The sequence below is a fragment of the Anabrus simplex genome, chromosome 6 (genome assembly GCF_040414725.1).
Source record: "Anabrus simplex isolate iqAnaSimp1 chromosome 6, ASM4041472v1, whole genome shotgun sequence".
NCBI classification, from domain to species: Eukaryota; Metazoa; Arthropoda; class Insecta; order Orthoptera; family Tettigoniidae; genus Anabrus; species Anabrus simplex.
Genome location: NC_090270.1, coordinates 266794713 through 266807343, shown reverse-complemented (window position 1 = coordinate 266807343; position 12631 = coordinate 266794713). Strand labels below are relative to the sequence as shown.

General features: G+C 38.0%; 1 protein-coding gene across 1 annotated transcript in view; it reads left to right on the top strand.

The window, feature by feature from the left end:
• Positions 1-12631, top strand: part of Ddx1 (ATP-dependent RNA helicase Ddx1) — a 113063-nt gene that overhangs the window by 24208 nt on the left and 76224 nt on the right. The window contains exons 4-5 of the mRNA XM_067149290.2: positions 9927-10169; positions 10251-10424. Of these exons, the coding sequence (XP_067005391.1) occupies positions 9927-10169; positions 10251-10424 (417 nt within the window). The remainder of the gene's footprint in view (positions 1-9926; positions 10170-10250; positions 10425-12631) is intronic.

Here is a 12631-nt window from a genome sequence, read left to right as displayed (position 1 = left end):
TACACGATTGACAATTGTGATGCACTCTTCTTCCCCATCCCCTTCACTTTTCCCTAGAACGCTAACAGCCATAAGTCTCCATGGTGATTTGTGACACACATGAACTTTTAATTTGCTTTGACGTAAGATGTGGAAAATGCTAGTTACGATTGTATTGTTCTGAACCGCTGACCGGGTGAGTTGGCCGTGCGGTTAGGAGCATGCGGCTGAGAGCTTGCATCTTGGAGATAGTAGGTTTGAATTCCACTGTCGGCAACCCTGAGGATGGTTTTCCGTGGTTTCCCATGTTCACACCAGGCAAATGCTGGGGCTGTATCTTAATTAAGGCCACGGTCGCTTCCTTCAAACTCCTAGGGCTTCCCTCTCCCATCATCGCTACAAGACCTATCTGTGTCAGTGCGACGTAAAGTCACTAGTTGAAGTGTTGTGTTTACACATTGTTTTCTTCAATTTCTTGGAAAGTATTTTTATTTCATATTTTTCTCTAACAGGCTTTATAATAAATAAGTCCGTGGGCCTATTACATGTTTTGTGATGTCTATAACACTCTATGGAACAAGCAGAACCATTTAATTATATAAAGATTCAGGTCTTCCATAGAGCGTTCCAACCTTAAATTGCAGTACAGCGTAGATGGAGCGCGCTGTTGCGAAATCGACTCGTGAAGATCACGCTCGAGTGTGACTCAAACAGGGCGTTACAGTTCCACATTTTTCGTTTTTAATTTTGTAATTTTAAGTTCATTCATTCATAAATTAATATTTGTAGGATGGTAAAATAAATACAACATACCTTAATCACTGGCGATGCTCTCAGACATTGTACGTACACCTATAATTTCTGCAAGGCCTGATGTTCCCGCTTTGAATGAACCGGGTTCGGGAGATGAACTTGAGGATGATCCGGATGATGAAGAAAGTCTTATTAAAAATTTTCATCGTCGACATCGTCCTGTAATTCGTCTGCTTTACACAAATCTCTTTCATTTTTCTTTACTTCGTTCACGTAATTTGCCCAATTGCCTCATGTTTTTATGGCATAAAAATGTTTGTTCAGCATTTGGAACAAAACCATGTTCATTGCCCGCGCGGACTAAGGAAAGTCACGGTCCTCGGCTTTTCGGTGGCCTAAGTCCCGAACTCGCCCCTTCAGTGGCGGCCTGCCGTGCACTTTTCACTGTCGTATCCTTCCATTTTTTGGTCACTGTCTGCCAAATATTTACCCACGATTCATCTGTGTAAATTATAGCTTTATTTTGTGCCCTCAAACGTTTTATCTCCCTGAGATATCTGTGCCTCCAATTAATAATTTCATCGGTTTCAGTGAAAGCTGCTTTATTACCCCGTCTTAAATAACGGAAGCGTATATAATGTAAGAAGCGATACAACGTAGTTTTGGAAAATCGTGGCAAAGAATCTTCTCCATTTACCCGACTCAAAATCATGTTCAATGTCGGTGGTATGTTAGCAAATAAAAGAGACTGAACCACCCGACGCACTCCACTTCGCACAATTTCATCATATTTAATTTTCCTTGCATTTTTCTGCCGTCCTTCTCTTGTTTGCTTTTTTTTGTTGTTTTTTTGTGGGAGTTCTCAAAGGACCATGTGTGTGTTCCTTCCTTATAGCATAGATTGTTCTATCGGAACAACCTGTAGCTTTAGCTGTTTCACTGACTGCGCTGCTCATATTCATAGTCTTTAAAAAAAATCGAGGACACTCATAATATTGCGTTCTTTTCCCCTGAGTTTACCTACGGAACGTTTCTTTTTAATTTGACGATCCATTATACATCCTTCTGCACTCTTTCTTCGAACTAAGAACCCCCCGCATGAGCACGAACGGACAACTACACAGACTACACAAACACAATCCACTTGTCCTCAATAACTATACATTTATCACTGATCTTGTCCGGCTCCATGGCTGCATGGTTAGCGTGCTGGCCTTTGGTCCAGAGGGCCCCGGGTTCGATTCCCGGCCGGCTCGAGGATTTTAACCTTCATTGGTTAATTCCAATGGCTCGGGGGCTGAGTGTGTGTGCCGTCTTCGGCATTAGAATTCATCACAGGTAGGGCCCCATTCTTATAGGCGCGCAGGTCGCCTATGCGGCGTCAACTCGAAAGACCTGGACTTGGCCTCTTCGGAGGTCACACGCCATTAAATATTATATATATCAGTGATCTTTATTTAATCAATCTTATAATACTGATTAAATGAACACCACTGCACACGGCTGTCAGTATATTGAAAAGCTCAGCCAGTCGAGTCACTCATGAAACGTAAACAAACGGGACGTTCTCCCTGTCATAAATTAAGAGATAATGGGATAAGGACTTGAGGTATGATTTAAAAATAACTTCCATATCCGAAGACCGTTTGTTTTGCTTTAACCACTCCATGATCCTTCTGCACTTTTTCTTCGAAATTAGATCCCCACGCACGAGCACAAACTCACGAACCACACAAACGAAATACACTTACCCTCAAGAATTGTACATGTCACTGATATGTATTTAATCACTATTATACATACTACTGACGAAATGAGCACTGCACTGCATGCGACTGTCTGGAAATGTTAAAAGCGCATGTTTGGGAGATCACTACCGCTACTTCAGCCAGACAGACAGCTGAGTCACGTGCGAAACCAAAATTCAAGGAGATATTCTTCCTGTCACAAATTAAGAACTAAGCAAGATAAGAACTTCGGGATTGTTTTAAAAATAACTTCCGTATCTGAAGACCATTTGCCTCGCTTTGACCCCCTAAGCAAATTCAATAGGAAAGACGCTGGCCAGCGACTGAATTTTTCGTGCCTGCACGTAAAATTCCCTGAACATGACTGAAAATAAACGCATATACTGCATTTTGTTTTCATTTAAATTTAAAAATAAACTTATCTATATCGAACTGAAATGTTTCTTTACCAGCAGTGAAAAAATTCAGAAAATAATGAATATAAAATAGGAGTTATGACATGATAAGTTCTATGCAATGAAGATTTTGCATTTGGCTGAACTTTCCATTTTATTACCATTTTCACACTAAATTATTTTATTACTTTTTTTTTTTTTTTTTTTTTTGTAAACGGCATCAAATGCGCCTTGAAATTCTGTACATAACACGATATTCACCCATTTTAACCGATAACATTGTGATTTATGGATATTTGGCAAACCCACTGCATTAGAGTAGGACAGCGCTACCCACAAAACATGGGAGAAGGAAAGAGACGGAATTATCCCATTACTACTGTACTGCAATTTAAGGTTGGAACGCTCTATAGCAATATTCTTTTCCTCAGAAAATAAATTTTTCTGTGAATTTCAAGAAAACAATTTCCAAGCATGTTTGGTATCTGTCTCCTATGAAAATCCATTGTCCTCAGTCAGGATCAAACTCACACACCTCAGATCCAGCAGACAGACCATTGAAGAAGACTCTAGGAGATGTATCATTTGATTCCCACCTCGTTAAAAACATAACCTAGGTCTCGTTATGTAATATTGTATGCATAATGTTCCTCTCCCTATAGCATTATTTCTGTTACTGGTATGCTAACAGTAGTTGCAATAAAACATTCTGAACTATAATTTATTGTATTACTAATTTACTAGCAAGCATGGAACAACATTTTATTATTTTTGTGATTCCATGAAGATGTATTGAATATAGTTCTTATTTTCGTAAGAATGTCCAAAAAACCACATTTTCTAAGTCCTGTAGTATTTGATCAAATCTGAAAACCCAGATCACTCGAAAATCAAACTGTGGTGGTACTGTACTAATTTTGGAACTTTTCCTCTGAGTTTTTTTTTTTTTCCTATAAATCTTTCACAGCATCATGGTCATTCAATATTTTTCAAGTGCAATTGTCAAGAATAGGTTGGAAGAACTTGGAAAGTATCAGATTAGTTAACTGAGCATGATGACAGTTGGGCCATTTAAATATTTTTTTAAACTTCAATGCTGCTAATGACAATATTTTTATAATAGTTTTTCCTGCATAGTTTATTGCATGCTTTGTAAATGTAAGGGCTTTCCTCAATGGAAAGGCAAATTTTCTTGAGAGATACTGTAAAACTTCCCCAATCTTGATGCTTAATTGAACACAGTAAAGGGCCAATACCAATATAATGGTCCGTTATTGGACATTATAAATTTTCCAGCTAACTCATTCTTGGTTGCCTGTGTTTCGCCCTCGTGTGCTAAGTTAGGCTCGTCATTTGGGACTTAGCACACCACCCAAGACGCAAGGCTAGTGCATACCGTGGAGGCCACTGCATAGGCTATTTGAAACCACCAGCAGTGCCAATGCACTATGAGAGCTATGTCTCATTTCCAAAAATAGATGCCTGCCTGGCCATCAAATGATGTAGATGTTGATTCCCATAGAGAAGCTAAAATATTTGTCCTGAATGAGTAAATTTATAATACCAATATAATGGTCCGTTATTGGACATTATAAATTATCCAGCTAACTCATAGGTTCCCTATGGGAATCAACATCTACATCATTTGATGGCCAGGCAGGCATCTATTTTTGGAAATAAGACATAATTCTCATAGTGCATTGGCACTGCTGGTGGCTTCAAATAGCCTATGCAGTGGCCTCCACTGTATGCTCTAGCCTTGCATCTTGGGTGGTGTGCTAAGTCCCAAATGACGAGCCTAACTTAGCACACGAGGGCGAAACGCAGGCAACCAAGAATGAGTTAGCTGGAAAATTCATAATGTCCAATAACGGACCATTATATTGGTATTATAAATTTACTCATTCAGGACAAGTATTTTAGGTTCCCTATGGGAATCAACATCTACATCACAGTAAAGGGCTGTCGTTAGCACAAGAAGATACCCCTTCCAAGCAGGATGTACATGTGATCTGGATTTCATTAGTTTTACTGGTGGACTTGATCTTTGAGCTGGACTGTTTCTGCAGTTTTTTCTGCTTGTGTTCTGATTTATATTATATTTGACCTTATAATACCCAAGGAAAAACTATTAGATCTAATGACATGCCACTAGCAAAGTTCCAATTCCCTAATTCCTTCCAGCTATTTTTTATATAGCAGCCTAGAATGTAAACTCGGTGCATATTTTGCAACTAAAACCTGAACATATTTAATTCTAATAGAAGTGTAGAAAAAATGACCACTTGTTATCTAACTGTAATTAAAGTGAACTAAGATTTTCACAGCTCATAAATGCACTATGTTCATCACATGTGTGTGTGTGTCCAACCCTTGTTCCATTTCTCTATGGGTTCGGGTATGAAATGAAATTAATCTTCATATCAAATTTTTATGACTGGATGCCTTTCCTGACGTCAACCACATCAGACTAGTTAAGAGATGAGATGAAACAAATGACGTTATATATAATAATAGTAGGAAGGAAAAGAGTGAAAGCCAGTGCCAGCACATAGCTTAATCCTGGCTAGTAGCACTTACGTGTCTGCTGAAGGCTTATTGTCACCATCCGACGGACGAATTACTATCAACTGCATCGTATATTCTCACTACATATAAACACGGCATTGAGGTTTGGAATTGAATCCAGCCTTTGGCATACAATCTAGTAGTTAAAACTTGTATACTACCACATCTCCTACCCTGCCGACCAACATTCTGATGGTAAAAATATTTTTTGACTTACGGAACTCGAACTGGCTAACCAGGGTGTTGGACCTTAATATGGCGTCTTAAGATCTCAGCCACCAGACAAGGTACATACTTCACACATATTAAACTATTTATGTAGGATACACATATTACACTATTTATGTATGAATATTTTTTATGCATTGCAATTACAATATTCATGCCACAGCAGCATTTTATGTAATGTATAAGGGGACTGTTTATTTAAGTATATATAACTCTACAATGACATGGGGTTGGTTTGGTTCGAGAATCAATTTAAAGCCTAAAATTGTCATCCTCTTGGGGTCATGGAGCTAATGTACAGTGGAATTTATCTGTAATGCAGTTTATTCTAAACTAGCTGTAGTACCCGGCATTGCCCAGAGAGTTTTAGATTACTTACCTTTAAGGTTTGTATTGCCCGTTAAGTGCGTGTGAAGTGAATTTTTGTAGAATTCGTTATTGAGATGTTGACTGATATTTTAAGATCTATTATTATGTAGTTTTAGAGTTATTTATGCGTGCTCGATTTCAAGTTTTAGATTATTTCAAATTCAAGTAAAACTTTGTAATTGTGGAAGCCCAAATTGACTGGGAAATATTTGATCCTTTCAAAAAATATGTATTTATCTGTCACGTTACAGATATGGTGTACACAATTCCAGCTGTCATTAAGACTGTCACCAATCAGCCTTGCGATCCCAAAACTGTGGTTTCAGCACTAATCTCAGTCATTTTAAACTATTTAATTTTCACCCCATCTCAGCCGCTGTTCCAATGGAGGCTGAACGTGGGCTTAACTGGTATATAGACCGTCACAGTTCATTTCAGCGACACATAAACAATGAATTTGACATAAATGTCAGTTATTTTTCATTATTTTTACTTATCATCCCCTTGCATTCCTCACCCATAGCGGGAGAATGTATTTCTCACCTCCATAGTATTTTTTTTCTTTTTTTCCAGATAGTAAGTCATATGTGTACCAAGTTTGATTGAGAGCTATGCTGGAACGTACATACGTACAGTAGAAGTCTGCTATAAGGAGTACGACATATAACAAGAACAACGTTATAACGACCGTTTTTGTTTGTCCCTTCAAAATTCCTATTTTAAATGTGTATTATCGTTCGGTTACAGAGATAGCCCTATCAGTGATGCATTCGTTATTACGAGCGATTAAGCGTGCACTTTTTTCGTTACCGATAGCTATGCACCCAGCGATTATATTGCATGAGATCTATCATCTTTGGTATAGTTTCCTCGCTATGTCCACTAGCGAGCTCCCTCGTCAACATTCGAAGCCAATGTAGGAGTCGATTAGTAATACCCGTCAAATTTGTTCCATAATGAAAATCGGAAATGAAAGAGAACATGTTTTCGGAATAAATGCGTAAATAACATGTCCGATTGCAGTTATTAATTTGTTTAAAATAAAGGCTGAAGTAAACAATTGCTTAATTTTAATGCTAATTACTGCAGTTAAGTAAGAATGGGATACACCTTAAGATATGGCAGAGTGCATCATTTATTTCAGAGGTTAGTTTTATATTTTCTCGTGCCTGGTTAAATTTTGGAAAGGCTAGTATGCAAATTTATAGCGAGAAGGTTATCGTTTCTCAACTGGCGCTTGAAATATGTTTTCTTGATACATATAGTACAGTTAATTTCGGTTAGGTGACGCTGTTTGTATAAGTAAACTGAAACGTTTATCGCAAAATTCTATCGATCATCTTTGGTACGGTATCATTTTCTCGCTATGTGCACTTGCGAGCTCCCTCGTTGACATTTGAAGGCGATGTTGGAGTCGATTAGTAATTCCCGTCAACTGCTGTTCCATAGAGAAAATCAGAAATGAAAGAGAACATGTTTTCGTAATAAATACGTAACGTGGTCGGTAAAAGTTGTTAACTTGTTAGAATGTAAAGGGTAAGTAAACGATCGCGTAATTTAGTACTGTACACTGAAATTAAGTAAGAATTCAATACACCTCAAGATATGGTAGAGCGCATTACTTCTGAGGTAAGATTATATTTTCTCGCATCTGGTTAAATTTCGGTAAGGCTATTCCCATGTAAATTTATAGCGAGAATGTTATCATTTCTCTACTGCCGCTTGGAATATGTTGTCATGATACATCTAGTACGGTTAAGCTAGGTTAGATGACGCTGTTTGAATAAGAAAACTAAAACATTTGCCACAGAATGTGACGTTATCGTTGTCTCGCTATATACACTTATGAGCTCTCTCGTCGACATTGGAAGGCTATCACTAAGTTTTACAATATTTAAAATTCTTCCACCGTTTTGATACTTTTTTTGCCTTTTGGCAAATTTATTTGTCAACAGTGCAAGTTTCGTTCCTTATGTAGGAACATCCTCAGCTGTTACTGTAGCTTAGGTGAATTGCTAAGATTTTTAAACACGTTAATTTGCACGTACATTGATTCACTTAAAAACTGCTAAAAATACCAATTAAATTCAATGATATTAAAAACAATATAGGGGTTAGTGTGTTAATGTTATGAGAACGAATGATTACATATTTGGTCAGCTTAAAAACTATGTCTATTCATTTGAATAGTTGTTAACAATCTCATTTTGTTACATTAAAATGTCTGTTTTCGGTTAAAAGTTTTAAAATGTTTGACTTCGTAACACTGTTCAAATTATTGAATGTTTTATCTTCTGTTCCTTCCAGGTAAGTTTTTATATATTATGAGTTTGCTTGTGGTGCCTTTGAGTCTAATGTGGAACTTTGAAGCTGATTGCTGATCAATTTTTGTGAAGGGAGCTTCGTTTCAATTTCTTGCTATTGTTAGACTCTAATTCTACTGTGACCCTATACAAGAAGTGTATTGTCTCCCGTACTCTTCATTATCATCATGGATAGAATTCTACATAATATCAAGCAGGAGATGATGGACGAGCAAATAAAGCCTATGCTCTTTGCTAATGACATTGTAGTTTGGGGAGATAATGAAGAGGAAGTACAGACACAGGTTGATTTATGGAATGAGGAGATAAGAAATTTTGGAATGAAGATTAGTACTGCAAAAAGTAAGACTTCGATCATGACAAGAGTTAACAGAAAATCCAGGGAAATGATAAAAATAGGAAATGAACCTTTTGAAGTAGTGAAATTTTTTAAATATTGGGGCAGCATGATATCACAAGATGGAAATTTGGATGGAGAAATTGATATAATAATACAGCAGTCTGCAAGTTTCTACCAGTGTGAGAGACATTGTATGGAACAAAGATGTGCCAGTGAAGTGCAAGGTTTTATACTCGTCCTATTATAAACCTATACTGACCTATGCTTCAGCAGCCTGGACTTTAACTAAGCAGCTGATATGAGGTTCTTGAGGAGTATACAGGGAAAGGCAAAGTGAGATAGAATACGAAATGAGGAAATAAGGAGAAGCGTGGGAGTGTGTAAACTTCAAGAAGAGATTGATATAGCAAAGCTAAGGTGGTTTGGACATGTGATGAAAATGCCAGAAGAGAGAATTCCAGAGAGAACACTCATGGATACAAAGACTGGAAAGAGGCCTAGGGGACGTCCTAGAATGGGATTGAGGAGCTCTGTTGTGGACTGTATTGCAAATAGAGGAGTCGATAGCAATAAAGTACTAGAAGAGGAATGGTGGAAAGATCGAGTAAGGTGGAGGGCTTGTGTACACTACCCTACCCAGAGAGAATCTGGAAAAGGGAATGGATGAAGAAAGAAGTTTGCAATTTAGATTCAGAATCAGTTTGAATCTCAAACTTTTCTTTATATTGCTCTGGATTCATTCATTAATTTATAATTGAGTTCCAGTGATAAGAAGATACAGAAAATATTAGTTCTCTGTCATTTCTCATGGATGTTACGTTGTTAAATGATAACATGTTTATGGAGGTACCTTAACTCAGGTTTGTTTTATAAACTTAATTTACTATAGCCTGGCTGAGTAACTCAGTGGTTGTGTGCAGGCCTTCTGAGTCCAACTTGGCAGGTTCAATCCTGGCTGAGTCCGGTGGTATTTGAAGATGCTCAAATACATCAGCTTCATGTCAGTATCAGCATGTTAAAGAACTCCTGGTGGGAAAATATTCCAGCACCTTAGCATCTCCAAAAATTATTATTATTATTATTATTATTATTATTATTATTATTATTATTATTATTATTATTATTATTATTATTATTATTATTATTATTATTATTATCTTCATCATTATCATCATCATCATCATCATTACATAGTTTTGTAATCTTGTTTCCTTCATTCTAGGCCAGTTTGGATCTGGGTACTGATAAATTTGGTTTTGGTTATGGAGGTACTGGCAAGAAGTCGAACAATAAGAATTTTGACAACTATGGTGAACCATTTGGTATGTCTGATACAATTGGCTGCTACTTGGACTTGGATAAATTGGAAATCAAGTTCTCTAAGAATGGAGTGGACCTGGGAAAGGCTTTCTCCATCCCACCACAGCTTAAGGGATCTGCTTTTTTTCCATCAGTTGTTTTGAAGGTAAGCCTCTCTCTTGTTGGTTTGTGCTATTTGTTTTTTACTCTGCATGCTGTCATCTGATAAGATCTCTTGTGGTTGCAGAATGCAGAGATGTCTTTCAACTTCGGCAGCCAGCCCTTCAAATATCCCCCCAGCAAGGAGTGGATTGCTGTTTGTGAGGCACCCAAAGAGTGTGTCAAAGATAGTGAAATTGGTAGTGGAGGAGCTGTACAGACTAAGCTTGTGAAGAACGCTCCCCAGGCTATCATCATTGAGGTAAGTGGTAAAATTATTTCTGTCGTATTCGTAGTTTGTACAAGGTATACATTAATTGTTGCAAAGAATAAATAATAATCTTCATCGCATCCATTCAGGTATTGGTTACATTGGCCTGTTATAATCCATAACGTATTCTCTTGCCAACATTTCATTGGATGACTTATGGATCTTATTCCCTTTAAAAGCCATAATCGATGTACCGTATTTATGCAAATAATCCTCGCATATTTTAAAAAATATTTTGAGGTAAGAAATTGGGGTGCAGGTATTATTTGTGTCAATTTTGGCAATGTGCCTGGCAACTGAAAGGAAGTAAATGTACATACTATTACGAATATATACACATCTGAACGGGGTTTGCGATGATGGGAAAATTGTGTAGTTGTGCGTGGGTCCAGCGTTGCCAATTCAGTGGTTTTCCTGCTAGATCTGGAGGCTTTTAATGTTAAGTTAGCGGCTAGCAGGTTTTCTGGAGGGTTCTTAACTTATAAATAGCTTAATCTAGCTGGAAATATCATCATCATCACCACCATCATCATCATCATTTCCCTTTATCCAGCTGTAGCCAGGTTGGGGCAAATATGGTTCTTCTCCACTTTCTTCCATCTTTCCATTACTCTTGCAACGCTGTGTCCCAGTCCAGGTTTCTTTCTATAATACTGCATTGGATTGTGCCTTTTATCTCAGTCGTGGTCGTCCACGGCCTCTCCTTCCTTGCATTTCCATTTCCATCACCTTTTTTGGCATTCTTTCATCACTCATTTGCTTTATGTGCACAAACCATCTTAGTCAGGTCTTCTCTTTTCCCTCATTCATTTTTTCCACTCCAATTTCTTCCTGGATTTTCTCATTCCTTATTTTGTCTCATCTGTATCATACTCCTCAAGAACGTCATTTTGGCTGCCTATATTCGACTCTCATCCTTCTTTGTCATTGTCCAAGTTTCTGCTCCGTAAGTTGTAATGGATACATAATACATCTTGTGCAAAGTTTCATTTGCTTCCATTGGCACACCTTTGTCCCATAACATGTTTCTTACACTATGGTAGAAATAGCTTCCAGCTTGAATTCTCTTACTAATCTCAGCATCCAGTCGATCATTCTCCATTAATTGACTCCCCAGGTATTTGAATATGTCCATTACTTCTAGGGGCTTGTCTGCAAGTCTAATCTGACCTTTACCGAGCTCGATAGCTGCAGTCGTTTAAGTGCGGCCAGTATCCAGTATTCGGGAGGGTCGGTTCGGTTCGAATCCCATTGTCGGCAGCCCCGAAGATGGTTTTCCGTGGTTCCCATTTTCACACAAGGCAGATGCTGGGGCTGTAGCTTAAGTAAGGCCATGGCCGCTTTCTTCCCCCTCCTAGCCTTTCCTATCCCATCGTCGCCATAAGACTTACCTGTGTCGGTGCGACGTAAAACAACTTTTAAAAAATCTGACCGTTTCCTTCTTTCTCCCCTCTAGTCATAACAAGAGTTTGACTCTTTTCTACACTTGTTTTCAATTCATATTCTTCGATCTTCCCATTCACCACATCCAACTGTTCTTGAACCTTCATGTCCACTTCTCTCCAAATTACAGTATCATCTGCAAATAACATGATGTTAATTTCTCTTCCTCCATATGTTGCTTTTGCTGTTCTCATAATGTCATCCATTACTATTGTAAATAGGATTGGTGATAGAACACTTCCCTTCTCAGCCCACTAGTGATTTTGAACTAACTTGTCCTGTCAACTTGTATTTGCACCCAACTACAACATTCCTTGTACATTGCCATGATCATTTTTATTAATCCCTATCCAATTCCTTTTTGCACTAAACTGTCCCAAACTTTAGTCCTGGGGACATTCTCATATGCCTTTTCAATGTCAGTGAATGTTATAACCATATCATTCCCATACTCCCATTACTTTTCCATTAGTTGTCTCATAATGAAAATGAGCTCTATTGTAGACCTTTCACTTCTGAAACCAAACTGGTTTTACTGCATCTGATTTTCAACCCTCAACCTTATCCTACTTTCCAGTATCCTCTCTCCATTATCTTAGCAACATGGGATATTAGAGTAATACCCCTGTGGTTCTTCAATACTTTCTTATCACCTTTCTTGGAAATTGGGATGATTATTCCTTTTTGTCAATCCTCAGGGGTCTCCTTATTCTCTCAGGCAATCCTGAGAACTCGTATGTCCACCGCAGACCTAC